Consider the following 18,110-nt stretch of genomic DNA (forward strand, 5'->3'; position numbering starts at 1 on the left):
TACTAACCTAGATCTAACTAAAGAAAAATACATTTCCAGATCATTCTGGCTAAACTTGTACATCAGCAAGTAGTTCATCTTTCTTGTCATGATTACATCATTATACACGCCTTTAATAGTTTCACACAGTGCTAATATCCCAAGTATAGCTGCCTTTCTATTACTTTTACTTAATAGCTTCCCATATGTATCTCTAAGGGATGTCAAATAACCAGCTACTGTTTCAAGAAAAGGCTCCAAAACACACTTAATGCTCTCCCGTATTGGTGCTTTGTATCCCTTAGCCAAAGGATTTTTTGAATTGAACATATCAAATATTTGATCAAAAATGAGACAAAAGTCTGTTGTTTCTTCATATCCCTGAAATTCCTCTAATTTTAAATCGCAGCATAAATATTGCAGTGCAGAGCTAACTGAAGCACTTAATACTTGGATAGCTAACTTCACTTTCATTTTTTGTTGTGCGGAGTTCAAGTGCAATAATTTCAGTCTGTTAGCTAGAGTAAGCCCCTCCCTTTCTTGTGTACAATGCAGCTTTTCTATGTATTGTCAGGAGACTTTCCTTCCACTCCCATCAACTAAATTCTTATATGTACCAAACATATTTCTAAGTAACTTGATCATATAGCAAGGATCTAAAATTATATATAATTGTCACCTGTAACAGGATGAGAAAAATAGGGTTTTATATCTTCAACAGTAATATTTGCCCCTAACTCCTTTTCCATTGCAATATTAGTGGAAAGTCCATCACAAGTAGCAGCTAACACACTGACATTTACATCATACAACATTGTAATGGCCATTCCACTAATTGTTTTGTTCTCCCAGGCAGAAACACGATTAGTTAGGAAGTATCCTGTAGGGGTCTTCCAATAATCGTTGACACTTACTGCCATAAGAACTAATGCTTCTTTACATTCAACACCCTCTAGTCCTGATGTTGCCACACACCCAAAATTAACATAGCCTACAAATTCACTTCCATCCCACTCAACACTCATTGACATTTCGTCAAACATTAACGCACAAAACACTTCATGAGATGATTTTGCAACTCTTGCCTTTATAATGTCAAAACTTTCTGACATAAAACCTGGCAAACCTTCAACACAATTGTACCATCTCTGCAAAGTACTTGCATGTGGTAGCGATAAATTAAATGTAGGCTACTGCGAACATACCTGTAAGCAGCAGGTGAATAAAAATTTAAAGTTACAGCAAAAGCGTTTAATCTATCCGAATATTGCTGTTATCTGTTTTTGCTTCAATCTAGGATCGCCAATAACATGTCACTGTGATTAGCGCTAATAAGTGAGATTACTTTATCGTTCACTAAGTTTTAGCTTTTAGTTCTTCTAAAATATTTGCTAATTTGCAAATTTTCTGCGTCTGTCTTTTGCACTTTTTGTTCACTGTATTTAACTTAGTCTTATATTTCACAATTTTTGCTTCCTTCTTTTCTTCAAGTTTTTTGGACTTTTCCTTCAGCTTACTTGGGCTTGATGGAAATGAATAATTGTCATCTCTGGTATAAACAGAAACGTGCACATCCACACACGTTTTCTGCTATCTCAACATTTCTTGGCTTTGAAGGTTTCCTTGCCTTGGTAACCTGGAACAGGAACGTTCAAAATTAAACACACTGACAGTATTTCCACACTATTTAACCTAGGCCTATATTGCACAATTTCCAGGACACTATACCTTTTTCAAATGAGTTGGAAAGCCAGATACTGTCGGTATAGCATCGTCCTAAAGATGACATCTATTTACATAATTTTCCATGTAACAATTCTCTTCAAAATGAAGAGAGCACAGCAGATGATTTGCTGTCGGTTGGAAGTTCTCTCTCCGAGTAGCAACTATCGATTTCCGATTTAGAAAATCATTTGTAAGGGGAAACCTAAACAAAAACAAACGTTCACGATGTATTATTTCTCCACGAAAATACTATGTACAAGCAATAGAATGTAACAAACAACCAGAAATGACTGATCTATGAAATGTAACATTGTTTCTGTCTTCGTCTTTGCTTCCATTCTTACTGTTACAATTAAAAGCACCACACGAACGAACCATGTTTACGCACTGTTTCCCTGCTAATGGCTGCTTCTATCACGTTCATTGTGGGGACGCGACGCTAGCGCCAATGCACAGTCTAGTTTTTATTTAGTAAATCTGTGATTGGCACAGCCTTTGTGATAAACACGCACGAAGGCGGTGTTAGTAGGGGGCACATCGTTGATGTTATCGTTGATCAACCTATAAGCGAATGCAAATATCGATTATTTAAACTTTTCGTTTCGTATCTTCACTTTGCATTGGCTTGGCTTCCTGTAGTGCACGTGTGATTTGTGAGTGTAATTTTTAACCGAGTGTGTTACGTAAAATATTTGGCTATGCCTACACGAAAGTGTACATTTTCTGATGTCCTTTCCTGCAAATATCCGGCTTTAAGAAAGGGAGAAATGAATTTGAAGCGGAATGTAAGATATATGGAGCTGGAACGAACATCTCAGTGGCCAATAAAGGTAAGAAATAACTCGACAGATTAACTGTCATGGTTTTATTTCATTGTTTCATTGTCATTCAATTTATTTGTATTCGAAAGGTTAAAGTGCAATTTACATGTCGTCAGCTGCTGCTTGAATGGTAGATGTTGGTAGCAGTGCGTCGAATGAAGGGAGGTGAATGGTCGGTCTTACGTTATTCACTTTATAAACAATTCCGTGTTGTTGACATAAAACAATTGACGCCACACTGTCACCACAATCAATGTTTTTCATTGATTTTATATTGCTCAGTTGACCACCTCCTGACCATCAGTAACAATTAACTACTAGTTTTACCGGTAATGACAATCACATGACTTGTCCAAAGCTGACGGGTGGTATCCACATATGCAGTTGACCCGTTTGATGTTTCCTCTTTTTTCTTACTTTGTCCCCCTTTTTGAAGCCGTTTGTCCTCCTTTTTAAACAATTGATATGGTCACCCTATGTATACTAGTATGCAAGGCTGTGTTTAATGCAAGTCTTGCTTCTTCCTTTTTTTCTATTCCCAATGGGCTCTGACTTAAAAGTGGTTTTAGGCTGCTTAGTTACAATCTGCAACAATCTACTTAATCAAAGAGTGGTCAAAGACGTAAAACAGATCAATGAATGGCTAATCAATTTGGAAAAAAGCTTGCTTACCTTTTTATTTTGTAGAGGCTTCTTTGACACCTCATGAGACGTCACATCTCTATAGTGACTCCTAAAAACTATACCACAAATATTGCAGCTGACCCCCTGATCTGTAGTACTTTCAATAACTTGATGCCAATTTTTAAATGTGGGCCTTTCAAGCCAAGAATCCAGAATCTTTTGCGTATGTTGTGTTTTCGGCATAGCTATACACGTATCAAGTCGTGAAATAATGCCATTCACAGATAATCACATTTGTATAGTGCATACCACGAACAACGACAGTCAATTTCCTTTTCCGGCACGTCTGACGTGACGCACCCTGTCTGAGCCACCAAGCGTTCAGTGGTTATTCGAAGCGGCAAAGAAATATGTGAGCACCCATTGTTTGAAACCAGATGCTGCACTTCCTACATCTGCGCAAACCGCCTTCGCTCGTGAAGTGAACTATAACTATGTGCTACTAAATACTGTTCATTCTGCAGGGAATCCCCGCATGAAGCCTATCGAGTGCGATCGTTGGTTCGATGCCACATCGTTAAGCATCACTGTTGTCTTCGCAGTAAAAGTTAAATACTCCTGAAATCAAATTAAGTAGAAATAACGTATTTCGAAACATATAAATAGCTTAGTGGATGAGAGATCGCATTTTCAGTAACTGAAACTGAATTCTATTAAACCACTATAAAATCCACCAGCCGCTAGAATCAATATTTCGCCACTAAAAGGAAGGTAGAAACCACCAGTTTTAGTGGAAAATCCTATAAGTTGGCAACAGTAGTCGTCACCGATAAGAGTAACTTAGCTACAGTTTACCTTTAAAAGCTAACTGTTACTAGTAACGGCGTTACAAGTACGCGTTACTCACCAACCCTGAAAGGAGCGAGTAGTTTTTCGATAGAACTGCAATTAAGAATATCTTTTGGCGATTTAGAAAAAATTTCGCACAACCCACGTTTTGATTATAGATCCGTAACTGGAATTTATTTTCTGTAACAATAGGATATTTTATCTTTCATTGCTGTAACTGCTGCATTTTCGTAGCAAATAACGTTTTATTTTGATGTTATGTTCTTGTTCATGTTTTATTACTGTGCGGCTCAAGTAAAATGTTTTGTTGGAATACATAATATTAAGGGGATTTCAAATTGTATTTCCGCGAAAACGCAGTGCATCTTTGGTACCACAGGTCATATTTGAGTATTCTCTGTGGTCTGTGCAGTATTTACATACACACATACATTACACAGGACATCCAGTCATATAGTACACTGTTCAGAGTGGAAGTTAAGCGCGTGAGATGCGTAGTGCAATTATTGCGTAACGTAGACATGTCGTTCCAGCAAATAAATCCTCGACAAGGTAATGCAGGTATCAGGATGTCAATAAATGCCAGTTGAACGTAACTCATAATTTTAATAATGTGCGGACAGATTTTTTTAATTTGTAAGAGGATGAAGAATGTATTAATGAGCCAGTGTAAAAGTAGACTGATGCTTTCCTCTAACCTACATTAGCTTACGAGCATTATGAACTTTAACGTTGGTAAATAGGAAAGGAATGTTAGTTACTAAACAAAAGCAGAGTGCTCGCACGAAGGGTATCATCCACCTCAAAAGTGAGAAATTCATTCCATTTTCAACTAACCAAATGTAATTATAACTTAGTCACTGCAACAATCGGTGAAGTCTGAGGAAACACTTAGGCACCCTATAGCACCATTGAGACTTTTTGAACAGAATATCTTTACCATCAGCTCCGTAGTTCGAATGTTTGTTATCAGATTGTGCTACTAGTGTAGTAGGGCTTACTTAGAAAGTACTCAAAACTTTACTGGATTGTTAGTTAATATAGGGTTTCCTTTGTGAGAATCAGTGTGCCATATTGGTAAAGATCCATATTAGAAAATAGTGATTCAAAATTAATATTCGCAATGTTTCAAACTTGCTTGAAGTGTTGTATGTGTTTGTTGGGAAGAGTTTTTCTTGTATGGATAGACCATTCTGTACAGTTCAACCATGAGTAACTTCTTGTATGATAAGCATTTACAACCATAGTCCGTGTATATTTTCCTCGGCACTTTATAATGGGATAAGATATAATTACTATTAGCGTTATCTTGATATTTTAGTGTTGCCGGCCAAGGTAATGGAACTAATGTGTTGCTGCAGTTCATACATTTAAAATTATATCACCTCCCCCCCCCACCCCCCCCCCCCCCCACACACACACACGATGAACGTTGGATGTTACTGTTGGTTGGGTTGCTTGTGTGTGTGTGCAGTAGGCCTACAGATAGCCATACTATAGGTGCAGCCACATAGGAGGCTTCTCTGTTGACGGGCCAGACAAATGTGTGGTTCCTCAAGAGGGGATGCAGCCTTTTCAGTTGTTGCAGGAGCAACAGTCTGCATGATTGAATGATCTAGCCTTATAACATCAACCAAAATGGCCTTGCTGTGCTGGTACTGCAAACGGCTAAAAGCAAGGGGAGTCTATAGTCATAATTATTCCTCAGGCCATGCAGCTCTTCTGATAATGGCATCCTCAAGGGTAAAATAGTCCAGTCCAGAGGTAAAGTAGTCCCCCATTCAGATCTTAGGGCAGGACTAATCAGGAGGATGTCATCATTGGGGGGGGGGGGGGGAGACTGGCATATGTATTGGAGCGTGGAATGTTAGATCCCTTAATTGGGCTGATAGGTTAGAAAAATTAAAAACGGAAATGTGTAAGCTGAAGTTACATATTGTAGGAATTAGTGAAGTAAGATTGCAGGACGAATGGGTCTTCTGGTTAGATGAATTCAGGTTGTAAATATAAAATCAAATAGGGGTAATGGAGGAGTAGGTTTCGTAATGAATAACAAAATAGTAACATGGGTAAGCTACTGAGAAACAACTTAGTGAAAACATTATCATAGCCAAGAGGGAGACAAAGGCTACACCTATCACAACAGCAAAAGTTTGTGCCAACTACCTCTGCAGATGATGAAGAGAGGAAAGAAATGTATATGATGTGATGGGAGGACTCTAATCTGATGGTAGGAAAAGGAAGAGAAGGAAAAACAGTAGGTGAATGTAAAATAGGGGAAAGGAATGAAAGAGGAAGCTGCCAGGTAGAATTTTGGATAGAGTAGGAACAATTTAATCATCGCTGGCACTTGGTTTAAGAGTCGTGAAAGAAGGCTGTAAATGTGGAAGAGACCTGGAGACATTGGAAGATTTCATATTGATTATATAATGGTAAGTCAGATTTTGGAACCAACTTTGAAGTTGTAAGACATTTCCAGGGGCAGATGTGGACTCTGGTTATGAACTGTAGATTAAAACTAAAGAAATTGCGAAATAGGAGGATATTTAGCAGAGGGGACCTTGATAACTTAAAAGGACTAGTGTTGTTGTGACTATCATCAGTGTAGGAAAAGATAGATTGCTAATTACTGTAAAGAAGACACATGTTGCGGAAAGGCACAATTGAGAAACTTGAATAAAGCTTTTGGCCACAGCCTTCTTCTGCAAAAGGAATGTTACACCATCCATACACACTGGCAAGCACACGTGACCACTAACTCCGGCAGTTCTGTTGGAATGCAGTTGAAGGCCATGACCGAAAGCTTTATGGGTCTTTTAATTGTGCCTATCTGCAACGTAAGCTGTCTTCTTTACGGTAAGTAGAAATCTGTTTTCCAATGTTGTTCTTAGTTTAAGAGGGAGCATGGGGCAACTACAGGCTAGAACAGGGGAAAGGAAAACAGTAGAAGATGAATGGCTACCTTTAAGAGATGAAATAGTGGAGGCAGCAGAGGACCAAATAGGTAAAAAGACAAGGCCTTGTAAAAATCCTTGGATGACACAGGAGATGTTTAAGTGATGAAAGGTGAAAATATAAAAATGAAGCAGGCAAAAGGAATACAAATGTCTAAAAAATTAGATTGACAGTAAGTGCAAAATGGCTAAGCAGGAATGGCCAGTGGACAAATGTAAGGATGTGGAGGCATACAACACTAAGGTTAGATAAATGGCACCTATAGGAAAATGAAGAGACATTTGTATAAAAGAGAACCACCTGTATGAATATCAAGAGCTTGGGCTGAAAACAAGTCCTAAGCAAAGAATGAAAAGGAGGAAGGTGGAACAAGTGTATAGAGGGTCTGTACAAGGTAGATGAACTTGTAGGCAATATTATGGAAATGAAAGAGGATGTAGGTGTAGAGGAGATGGTAGACATGGTACTGCAAGTAGAATTTGATAGAGCACTGAAAGACCTAAATAAAAAAAGGCCCCAGGAGTAGATGGCATTCCATTAGAGCTACTGACGGCCTTGGGGTGCCAGCCATGCCAACTCTTCCGTCTGGAGTATAAGATATGATACGGGAAACACGCTCAGACTTCAAGAAGAGTTTAGTAATTTCAATTCCAAAGAAAGCAGGTGCTGATAGGTGTGAACATTACCAAACTATCAGTTTGATAAGTCACAGTTGCAGTTTTTACTAGCACAAATTCTTTACAGAAAGACAGGTAGAAGCAAACCTATGGGCAGATCGGTTTGGATTTCAGAGAAATGTAGGAATATGAAAGCAATACTGACCCTATGACTTATCTGAGATGATAGGTAATGGAAAGCCAAACCTAAGTTTATAGCATTTGTAGATGTACTGAAAGCATTTGGCAATATTGACTGGCTGGCATACTCTTTTGAAATTCTGAAGGTGGTAAAACACAGGGAGCGAAAGGCTATTTATAATTTGTGCAGAAACAAGACTGCAGTTAGGAGTCGAGGGGCATGGAAAGGAAGCAATAATTGAGAAGGGAGTGAGGCAGGGTTGTAGCCTGTCCCCGATGTTATTCAGTGTGTACATTGAGGAAACCAAAGAAAAATTTGGAGAAGGAGTTAATGTTCAGGGAGAACAAATAAAAACTTTGAGGTTTGCCAATGATGTAATTCTGTCATTGACAGCAAAGGACTCCGAACAGCAGTTGGCTAGAATCAATAGTGTCTTGAAAGGTGGCTATAAAATGTATATCATAAGAAGAAAATCGAGGACAATGGACTGTAGTCAAATTGAATCAGGTGATGCGGAGGGGATTAGATTGGGAAATGAGATACTTCAAGTAGCACATTAGTTTTGCTATTTGGACATTAAAATAACTGATGATGACCATAGTAGAGTGTAGATTAGCATTGGCAAGGAAAGCATTTCTGAAGAAGAGAAATTTGTTAACGTTGAATATTGATATGTTACGAAGTCTTTCTGAAAGTATTTGTGAGGACTGTCACCAAATATGTAAGTGAAACACGGACAGTACAGTGCAGACAAGAGAATAGAAGTTTTTGAGATGTGGTGCTATGGAAGGATGCTGAAGCTTAATTGGGTAGAGCACCTAACTAATGAGGAGGTTCTGAATAGAACTGGAGAGAAAAGAAATTTGTGGCACAACATGACTAGAAGATGGAATCAGTTGATAGGACACATTCTGAGACATCAAGGATCACCAATTTAATAAACCGCAACAGCAACCCTTGTAACTTTTGATATTTTGTATTCAGAACAAACCAAGACACTGTAATACTCCATATTCCACCACTTTTAAGCTAGTATCTTCCAGGTTTTAGTGTAGAAACTGTGTTAATTAATTCATAGTTGTTGATATTCCAACCTGGACACAAACATTTGTAATACAGAGGAATAACTAAATGATAAGATAACAAGAAAGTTTGCCTATACCAGATTTCAGTTCTAGAAAAGCATGTAGATTTATAAACTGTTGCGCATCAGGTGAAAGATAGAGTAGTATCTGAACTTATAAAGCTGACTAATACTACATGAACTCACAACTGAGATATGGGAAAGAAAACATACACCAAAATATCATAAAACTCTATCATTATGTCTATGCATAAAAAAAAAGAGAAAAGTTGGCTCGTAAGAGTCCTGTCGTTTGAACACAACATCAAATATCATTTGTATAGAAGTGGAAAAAGGGTAAAGAGTACAAAAATATCCATGAAAATGTGATTTTCAACCAATTAGAGGTGTCTCAGATCAGTTTTGTTACTTGGAGCATTAAGAAAACAATTTACAAATGACAGACTCAATTAGTTGGTGACTGTAAACACCAATTTGAGAGCTCTTCTTGTGACAGTGATCTGTAGCATTGTTTGTTTTCACATCTCTCTATTGGCCTTATTCCCTCAGGTTTCATCTTTTTCACCCATACTTCATCTGTCGTGCCTTTTTATGTTTTTCCCACGTATTTTTGAGCTTTTCCCCATTCATTTTTATGTAATTTTTGTTTTTATGCTGTTTTGATCCTACAGCATGGATCCTTGTTCCTTCCTTCTGAACAAAAACAGAAAAGTTTCCTTATCCTCAGGCAGAACCCAACCCCACATACTGTTTCCAAATTGTTGCTGAGCTCATGGAATCTCTTCACCCCCCCCCCCCCCCCCCCCCTTTCAATCAAATTAAGCATCTCTGGCTGCAACCACTTTTCATAATGACCTCTATTTGTCCAAATTTTGCCAGTCCATAGCCCTCATTAACCTTGTTCCATAAGACCATGTAAATCTGGCCCAAACATCCTTCCAATGCCTCCTCTCCAGCCATAAAATTCTCCTTCTCTGCAGTCCCAAATTACTGCATCTCATGTCTCTCACTGAAACCACTCTCCACCACCGCTACAACAGCCTCAGAACTTCCATCATATCCCCTCATAGCTGACAACCCTGCCTCACAGACCTATGCTGTTTACCACTCTCACAAGCCCCCTTACACCGCCATACAGAATCCAACCTAAACAGACCCTAAACACTGTTGTGAAGCTTTGCTCTAAAAGCCATTTACCCCCCAAAAGTATTGGTCCTTTCCAGGGGCCTTGTCTTTTGCCACATTCTCAAAGTCAGTCACACTGGAATTGTTTAACATTTTCTCTCCTCCTCAATCTGTACAGTGAAAACACTTTTTTGATGCCAACTCTTGTCACTCAACCTAATGCCAATGTTGAGCCCTGTCTGACTCAGTTCACTCCTCTAGTCAACCATGATGCATCCCACTGCCCTTCAACTCACCCCTATGAACATTGAAGAATTTATTAATCCCAAACCTTGCCTCACCATCATTTTCCAAATCCCTTAACATGGGAACCAACCTTACATTTGCAGAATGAATCATAATCCACCACATCAAAACTTAACCCTATCTACTGACAAAGGCTCAACCTCTGTGGTTTTGACCTGCAGGGATCAACTGACAGAGCGACTTAGTCAGTTGTTAGATTGCTCCACCTACAAATCCTGCCACAGTGACCCAAATCCAACAGGGTATTGAGTGTCTCCTCTAATTCTTAAGCTCTATGCAGAACTCCCCCTGCACTCCTACCTTCTACATGCTTTCTAAAGTCCATAAAACCAACCACCCAGCATGCCCATTGTGTCCGGTCAGTGTACTCCTGTTGAGAGAATGTCTAATCTTGTAGACCCACACCTTCAGCATATTACCCATATCATACACTCCTATATAAATGACATCAATCATTCCCTGTACCAGTTCTCCACAGTTCTTGTCCCTTTACCACATAATTTTATTGCTACAATGAAATGAGATTCAGTTTAACACAAACCACAGACTAAATTATGATAAAATCCATACAGATATGTGCATATGAAGATATTGAAATTTTTGCAAGAAATAGAAGTGCACCTATGGAAATCTGAAGGCATAGTCCGTTTCAGTTCAGGCATGGTAGGAAAAATCTTACCTTCATAGTCTCGGATGTTATTGAATTTAGCATACTTTAAAATGAAGAACTAAACAAGGAACACTTTTTTGCTTTCTCCAAAAAAAAAAAAAAAAAAAAAATCTGCTCAGAGATTCAGCCCTCCAAAGATGATGCTGCGCATACGATTTTGAAGTTAGCGAATTTTGATAAAATTTTTATAATGGTGTATCTCTGAAATAGTTCTAGATATTTTATTCGTTTTTTGTTATTTGGAAGATAATAGCTTTGATTACAACGAAATCCTCCATTTGGGCTAATCTGTCAGTTTTTTACAACAGCATTCTGAGCTTTTTATAATTTATGATTTTTTTTTTTTTTTTCCAGTAATGCCAGCCCATAAAATATATTGGTTGAACAGGCTTTATAAACAATTGAAATTTTTGCGATACATAAAATCTGTTTTATTACCACATTATTACATAACAGGCTCATAAAAATCAAACATTATTTAACATAATTTTAGTTTTAAAAGATGAGGACGAGACTCATTTTATCGAGCGTTTTAAATGGTTCCGAAATATGTGTGAAAAGTCTTTAGACTTAAAGGTTTCAATTTATGCAACTTCTGTGCACTCTGTTTTGTATCAGAATTAGCCAGTCAATGAACTAAAAGTGTGTTCCATTGCTTCAGTATCTTCATTTGGTATAAAGTGATGCCTTCCTGTTGAACCAATAGGAACTGGAGCACTAAAAATCTTCCAAACATTGCGAACAGGAAGTGAGCGCTGACGGCGTTATTGCTGTCCTTCAGCTGGAAACCTATATCCAGCAGCTGGTCTATGTGGTAGCATAAAATTCACTACAATTTCATTTAACTCACAATTGGTTTCTATAATCTCTGCAATCCACCAATCACCATCATACACGCACCACACAAATATCCCCCTTCGCAGGTTGTGAATCTGAATATTATCCTGCTGTTTCTGAGGTGTTGGCCGAATGAACAAAACTTCTTTTTTCTTGCTCTTTAAAGTGCGTGCAATATGAGTTCACCTATCAGTTTTAATGCAAAAATGTGTCTTCTAAATTCCTTTCACAGGAGTACTTTGGTTGGACCATTCTTCTTTTTTCTGCACATCGAATTCTTAGATTTCCTCTTTGGACAAAAGAGTGAGGGCTGTGGATGTGTAAGATTTCAAGACTCTCAAAAAATCCTCAGCATTCTGAAGCACAGCTGTATTTGGTCTGGAAAGATTGTTTTGTAGCATGGTGCTTCAGCAGGCCTTCCACACTATTACAAGGCCCCTTCCTGTGACCAGTAGCACTGTATACCCAGTCAGTTGGCACAAGCAAATTGCTCGATTCAAACAGCTGATAACGATTTTTAAAATGACTGGGAGCACTATCAGAAATAATGATAATCTTCTCTGCCCCTGTTTGCAGTTGTATTTTGTGCATTGCCAGCAAAGCATGTGCTGAGTCACGTCCTGTGTCATTGCTTATAACTGCAACACTTGTGGTCTTGTGAAAATGTCACTCCTGTAAAAATTGAAGCCTGGTCATTACTCCAATGATAGCTTTGTACTTCTTGTGGGAAAATTACAGACCAGTTCTCAGCAAATTCACAGTGAAGCACTAAACATAGGCTAGTTCTTCAGCCTGGACACACCCTTTTACTTCTGCAATGTGTTGTTGCAATTTCTTCAGATGCTGGTGTGTTACTGCTTTCACTGACTATTTACCAAGTTCATCAGTGAAATTGTCAAAGGCAACAGTTTGTTTTCTTAATTAGTTTATTTTCCTCCCATGTCGCATATGTAGTTTCTGCAGAGTTATCTCCTACGTCTTCCAGGCCAAGTGTCTGTAAAGACAGTCCTCCCTTTCCAGGGCAGTCACCACATTCTTGAAACTAAGAAGTCACTTGCTTTACGTCACAGACTACTAATGACTTAAAACGCCCAACCAAGGTGTTGTATGTCACATGCTCCAGTAAGTTCTTCAAAGTTACCACACAAAGTTCAAAATTCGTGCAGTACAAACATAAACAGACATCTCTAGGTGGGTATGGAACTACCTACTTAGGTCATAGAGCATAAAATGTTGATCTTCCAATATGTGAAGTTGTATAGTTGCTCTTATAAACTACAAAAGTTTCTTTAATACTGCGAGTCATGTACCTCCTCACTTTCGCAACTTTTGACCTTCAGCTGTTACTGTTTAGTGTCTTTTTTGTTGGCACTCTGGTAAGAACAGTACCATTTATCTTCCAGATAAGATGACTGCACTATTTAAACTCGGTATGCTCCTACAGGATGACCATAAGGATCTGGTGTTCCAAAGACTCCTTTTACAGACCTCACATTTCTTGATTTGTCTACCATGTACTTTGATACAGATGGAATGTGGTTCAAAATTGTTTTCTTTGAAAATGTCTCTGGAATATTATTTAAAACTTGCACCTTTTTTACAGTAGGATGCACACTATTAAACAACTGAATTGACATTTGTGGAAAAACTCGTGGCAAGAGGTGTAAGAGTGCTTTGGTTCATTTTCTTCTGAAGATGGAATTCCTACTTTAAACAGCGTGGTCAGCTTTGCTGTAGTGTAGTCATCCATAGCTTTAGTAATTTCTTTGTTTTCTTCATGTATAGAGCTTATGACTAGACTTCACTGCCCATGGTTTGTTAACAGGCCTAACACCTACCTCTGCAGTTGACTGATTCAGGTTATTTATTGGTGCAAAATGAGAGGCTTCACGATGTTTAGATACTATCATTGTTATTCAGTTAAAAGATTTAGAACACAAAAAGTCGTCACTGGAAACATCTTCACCTTGAAACAGAGTCTTGAAATGAGAACGCTTCTTCCCAACCTAACAGTCTGTGTTTTTCTTATCTTATATATCACTCTTTTATGGATATTCAAATAGTCAGCACACTTCACTCTCCTGTGGCCCCTTTCAGAAAACATTTCATCTTTTTCCCAAATCAAACTGCAACTGTGTCAACTGGCAAATTCCTCACAATAACACACAACTGACTGGATGGTCTCAGATTTCTTATAAGCCTCTTCAGGAAGCAAATTAGCACTGAACAATTAGAATACAGAAACCTGCAATGAACAACCACAACAAAGACACTGGCAAGAAACTACAACAAAGTGTAAGAAATAACTGCAACAATGACAACAGAAATAAACATTGTAACAAGGAAATCAGTAAGAAACAACTTTAGTAAAGACATACATTACCCTTGAAAATGAAAAAAAAAAGATTTTTTAAAAATAAAACCTGCCCAAGGTAAAAGTGGAAGCTCTCCTTCACATAGAATATAATACTAAAAGGTGCTAATCAACAGAAGAAAATCTAACTTTGAACTGGCATTTTATTTTAAAAAATCCTGTAAATTAAAAAAGAATTCAAAAGGTGACAGTAAAAGAACTTTGACATATATGTCCAAACAGAGTATCCATTGTAATCATAAAACAATTATTTAAAAAAAAATAATTGGAAATTTGCATCTCCAAAATGGTGTTCGCAGTGTCATCTTTGGAGGCCTGTATCTCAGGGCAGGATTTTTTTTTTTTTTTTTTTTTTGAGAAAACAAAAAATATATATGTTTCTTACTTGCTCTTAAATTCAATGACATTCGAGCCTATGAAGGTAACCCCTGCCTGAAGTGATACTGATTATGCCTGAAGTAATGAAAACAAAGGGGACACCATTTGGACTAACTGTAATGAAAGCAAAATATATAATAATGTTAAATTTGTAGGTTTTAATGTCATATGGCTATGACTGCTAACAAGTCTGAAAGGTGTTGCATGCTTCAGTACTTTCATTCAGTGATGATAATATGAGAGTATGAGTGAAAGGATGGAAGCTGGAAATAGGTTTTGTGTAAACTTACAGAAGTGCTTAATTACAAGAATAAAATTGTTGATGCTACTATACTGGATGAAACAACAGAAAATGAGGGAATGCAGCCAATCACCATAATCAATCTAAGAGCATTTGAACAGAAAGAAAGCTATGGGCAATGTGTTGAAAAATAACATGTAGGCCTAACAATGTATTATTGAAGTATATACCAGGGTAAGCATTGTTGCTGTTTGGAAACTAAAAGCAATTTTATGAAATTTTTGCCTTTGTTTGTATTTTATAATCTTTTGTCCAGAGGACACTTGCTCAATAACTGTGAATCCAACTGCTTATCTATTGTGTTTGTAGCGCCTGTTAGTTTTTGGTTGTCAGTCCAGCACTAATAAGCTGGGTGTTGGAAGAAATTGTGAAAACTGTGCCATTCTTTTCTCATTGGGAGAGCCAGTTTTACTCCCAATATCTTTCTCACTCATTTAGATACTATTTATGTTTCACGACATCTTATCAGGCCTAGTAATGACATTGCTCAACCACTGCAATTTATTATTAAAGTCCTATATTTTTCCTCAGCTATTATGTGAAAAAACAGAGTTAAGAAATTATCTACACTGGGGCACTGGGGGTTGTCATTGTATTAATGGCCAAAATGTCGATGCCCTGACACACACAGGCAGCAGTGAATAGCACTCCTTATCACAGGAATGTAGCGTCTTTGATGCAGAACTAGTAGCCATTATGCCAGCTTTACAGTATATCAGCAGCCGCTCACATTAAACTTTTGTAATTTTGGACTGGCTCTTTGAGAAGTTAAAAGCTGTAAGTTACTGTTATCCATGACACCCACTTATACTGTTCACTCAAGACCTTTCTGAGCTCCAAAACACCAGAAGGCCAATCGTTTCTCCCTGCACCCTCAGCCACGTTGAAATACCTGAACATGTTACCACATATGATTTTGTCAAGGAGGGCACCAAAGACTACACCTTGGAAATAAAGGTACCAGCCCTGGCTTAGGGTGACCCTATTCCATTACATACCAGTGCTATGGCATAGTGAGTGGTATGATGTAGCAAACATCAGCAAGCTATGTACTGTAAAAGATCCTACATTTGCATGGATGCCTTCATACAGAATGTCCCACTCGGAATCTAGAATTTGTGCTGATGCCATGTCCGCAACAATAGAATGACCCATTTGTATGATGTTAAATAAGCTGTCCCACCTTACTGCAGTAAGGCGAACTATGAAGCCAGTGGGCTCAGTATCTGCAAATTTAGAAAGTGACATCGTAGAAATTTGTTTTACATTTTGTCAAACAATGTTGCTTATCTGAAAGTCAACACCTGAATTTTGTTGGCACCCAGGTGGGGTGGTTCAGCTATGTTACCAATCTTTTAAAATGACAGGGGTGTTCACTGTTTGGATGTGGAAGGTGTGCCTAGCCCCATTTGTCAAGCTCAGTGGACCTCCAGTTATTTTCAGCGAGAGGTTATTTTCCGCCACCCAATGGTTATGGTCTGTTACTCTTCCAGTATTTTGGTCCCTTAACCCATCAGTCCAATCCACTTTCATGACAGTTAATACTGTATGAAATTTGTTCAATATTCAACATTGATGATAATCAAAATAATTTGTACTTGTATGTTTTTAGATCTTGCAAGCAGGAAGATACTTGAAGAAATCCAGTTAAAGAAACAGATGCTTTTGAAGCAAGGTGTGGCGCCTACTCTTAACTCCTCTTCAATTAGTGCTCTGCCTGTCGGAGTAACAAATGTTAGTAATAAACATCTATCTTAAAACACACAGTACTGTACTGGAATTATTCTTAGTGTCTTGTGAAGACAGAAATGGATTAACATTTTTGCTGTTTGATGGATGTAGAACTGAAATATGTATTGCAAACTTATAGTAAAAGTTAAGAGCCACTAGTTTCCTGAGACACTTGCTAGCTAAAAAATATTTGATCTTCACATTCTTTAGCACTGATAACTTTTCTTTCTGTTCTAGCCATCGTCGATGTCAGCTGAAGCCCATATGCTTTCTCCATCACAGAGAGTTGCTATGCAGCAAGCCAATTCCATGTCATTTGGTTTCTTTATTACTCAGGATTCACTATTTGGCAACCTTATACTACCAGTGCTTCCTCGCTTTCACAAGTAGATAAACTATTGTAAAATGGCATGCTTGAAATTAAAAGAACTTGAATCTTGGCTTCAAGATATTGACGTTTTTGAAAAACCAAAGGTGTGGCTAGAGCAATATGCGACCTCTCCACACATTGGTAGCCGTATGCTATATACAATGCAGTCTTGTTATGGAGACATAGCAGGGAAGTTGGTAGCAGATTTGGGCTGTGGATGTGGTGTTCTTTCGGCAGGTGCTGCAATGCTTGATGCAGCCCAGTGTGTGGGATTTGAGATAGATACTGATGCTTTAAGTATTTTTTCGCAAAACATATCAGAACTTGAACTTACAAATGTTGATGTAGTGCAGTGTGATGTGACTAATGGGTTGCCAGTATGTTTTGACAAAGTGTTTGATGTTGTTGTTATGAATCCACCATTTGGTACAAAACGCAATCAAGGTGTAGATGTTAAGTTTCTTGAAGTGGCTGTGAAATTAGCCAGTGAGGCAGTTTATTCTCTTCATAAAACATCAACAAGGGAATACATCCTAAATAAAGCCTCAAACTGGAACATGAAAGCTGAAGTCCTAGCAGAGCTGCGTTTCAATTTACCAGCTTCATATAAATTTCACAAAAAGAGTTGTGTTGACATTGATGTTGATTTCATTAGATTTTCATTTTTATCATAAAATAAATAATGTGTGTAAATAGTTTTGTTTTATGGCAACAGTCATTTTAAACTATGTAATTCCTTATGTCCTATATTGATATGCTCCTAATAACTGTGTGTGTGTGTGTGTGTGTGTGTGTGTGTGTGTGTGTGTGTGTGTGTGTGTGTGTGTGTGTGTGTGTGTGTTTTTTCCTGCCCCTTTCACTTACTGCAGCATTGCAAAATGTGTGGCTGTACATACAATGACAATTTTGTAATAATTTAAGCAGGAGACAGTGTTCAGTTTTTATCATGGTGGATTACATTTCCTTTGAGTGTGTTCCTCAAAGTGTTTATCCTAGGACTAAAACTGCTTTAATGTGACATTTGTTCATTGTTTGCATCAAGTGGCATTTGTTGTACGGCCAATCCACCATATTCAGTCGTGACGCACACGGCTGTGAAAATTTTTACCATTAGATAACGGGAATGGCGTTAGTGCCCCCAGTGGTGAGAAGCCAGTCATTAGATTGATTGTTTTTAATTATT

At 38.0% G+C, this 18,110-nt stretch overlaps 1 protein-coding gene across 1 annotated transcript; it reads left to right on the forward strand.

Annotated features, from left to right (window-relative positions):
* Positions 1 to 4,389: 4,389 nt before the first annotated feature.
* LOC126272631 (SOSS complex subunit C homolog) lies at positions 4,390 to 17,622 on the forward strand. The gene is made up of 3 exons (XM_049975597.1): positions 4,390 to 4,550; positions 16,439 to 16,560; positions 16,795 to 17,622. The coding sequence occupies exons 1-3, from the start codon at positions 4,520 to 4,522 to the stop codon at positions 16,945 to 16,947; spliced, it is 306 nt and encodes a 101-aa protein (XP_049831554.1). The 5' UTR covers positions 4,390 to 4,519; the 3' UTR covers positions 16,948 to 17,622.
* Positions 17,623 to 18,110: the final 488 nt, after the last annotated feature.

The sequence above is a fragment of the Schistocerca gregaria genome, chromosome 5 (genome assembly GCF_023897955.1).
Source record: "Schistocerca gregaria isolate iqSchGreg1 chromosome 5, iqSchGreg1.2, whole genome shotgun sequence".
In the NCBI taxonomy this organism is placed as follows: Eukaryota; Metazoa; Arthropoda; class Insecta; order Orthoptera; family Acrididae; genus Schistocerca; species Schistocerca gregaria.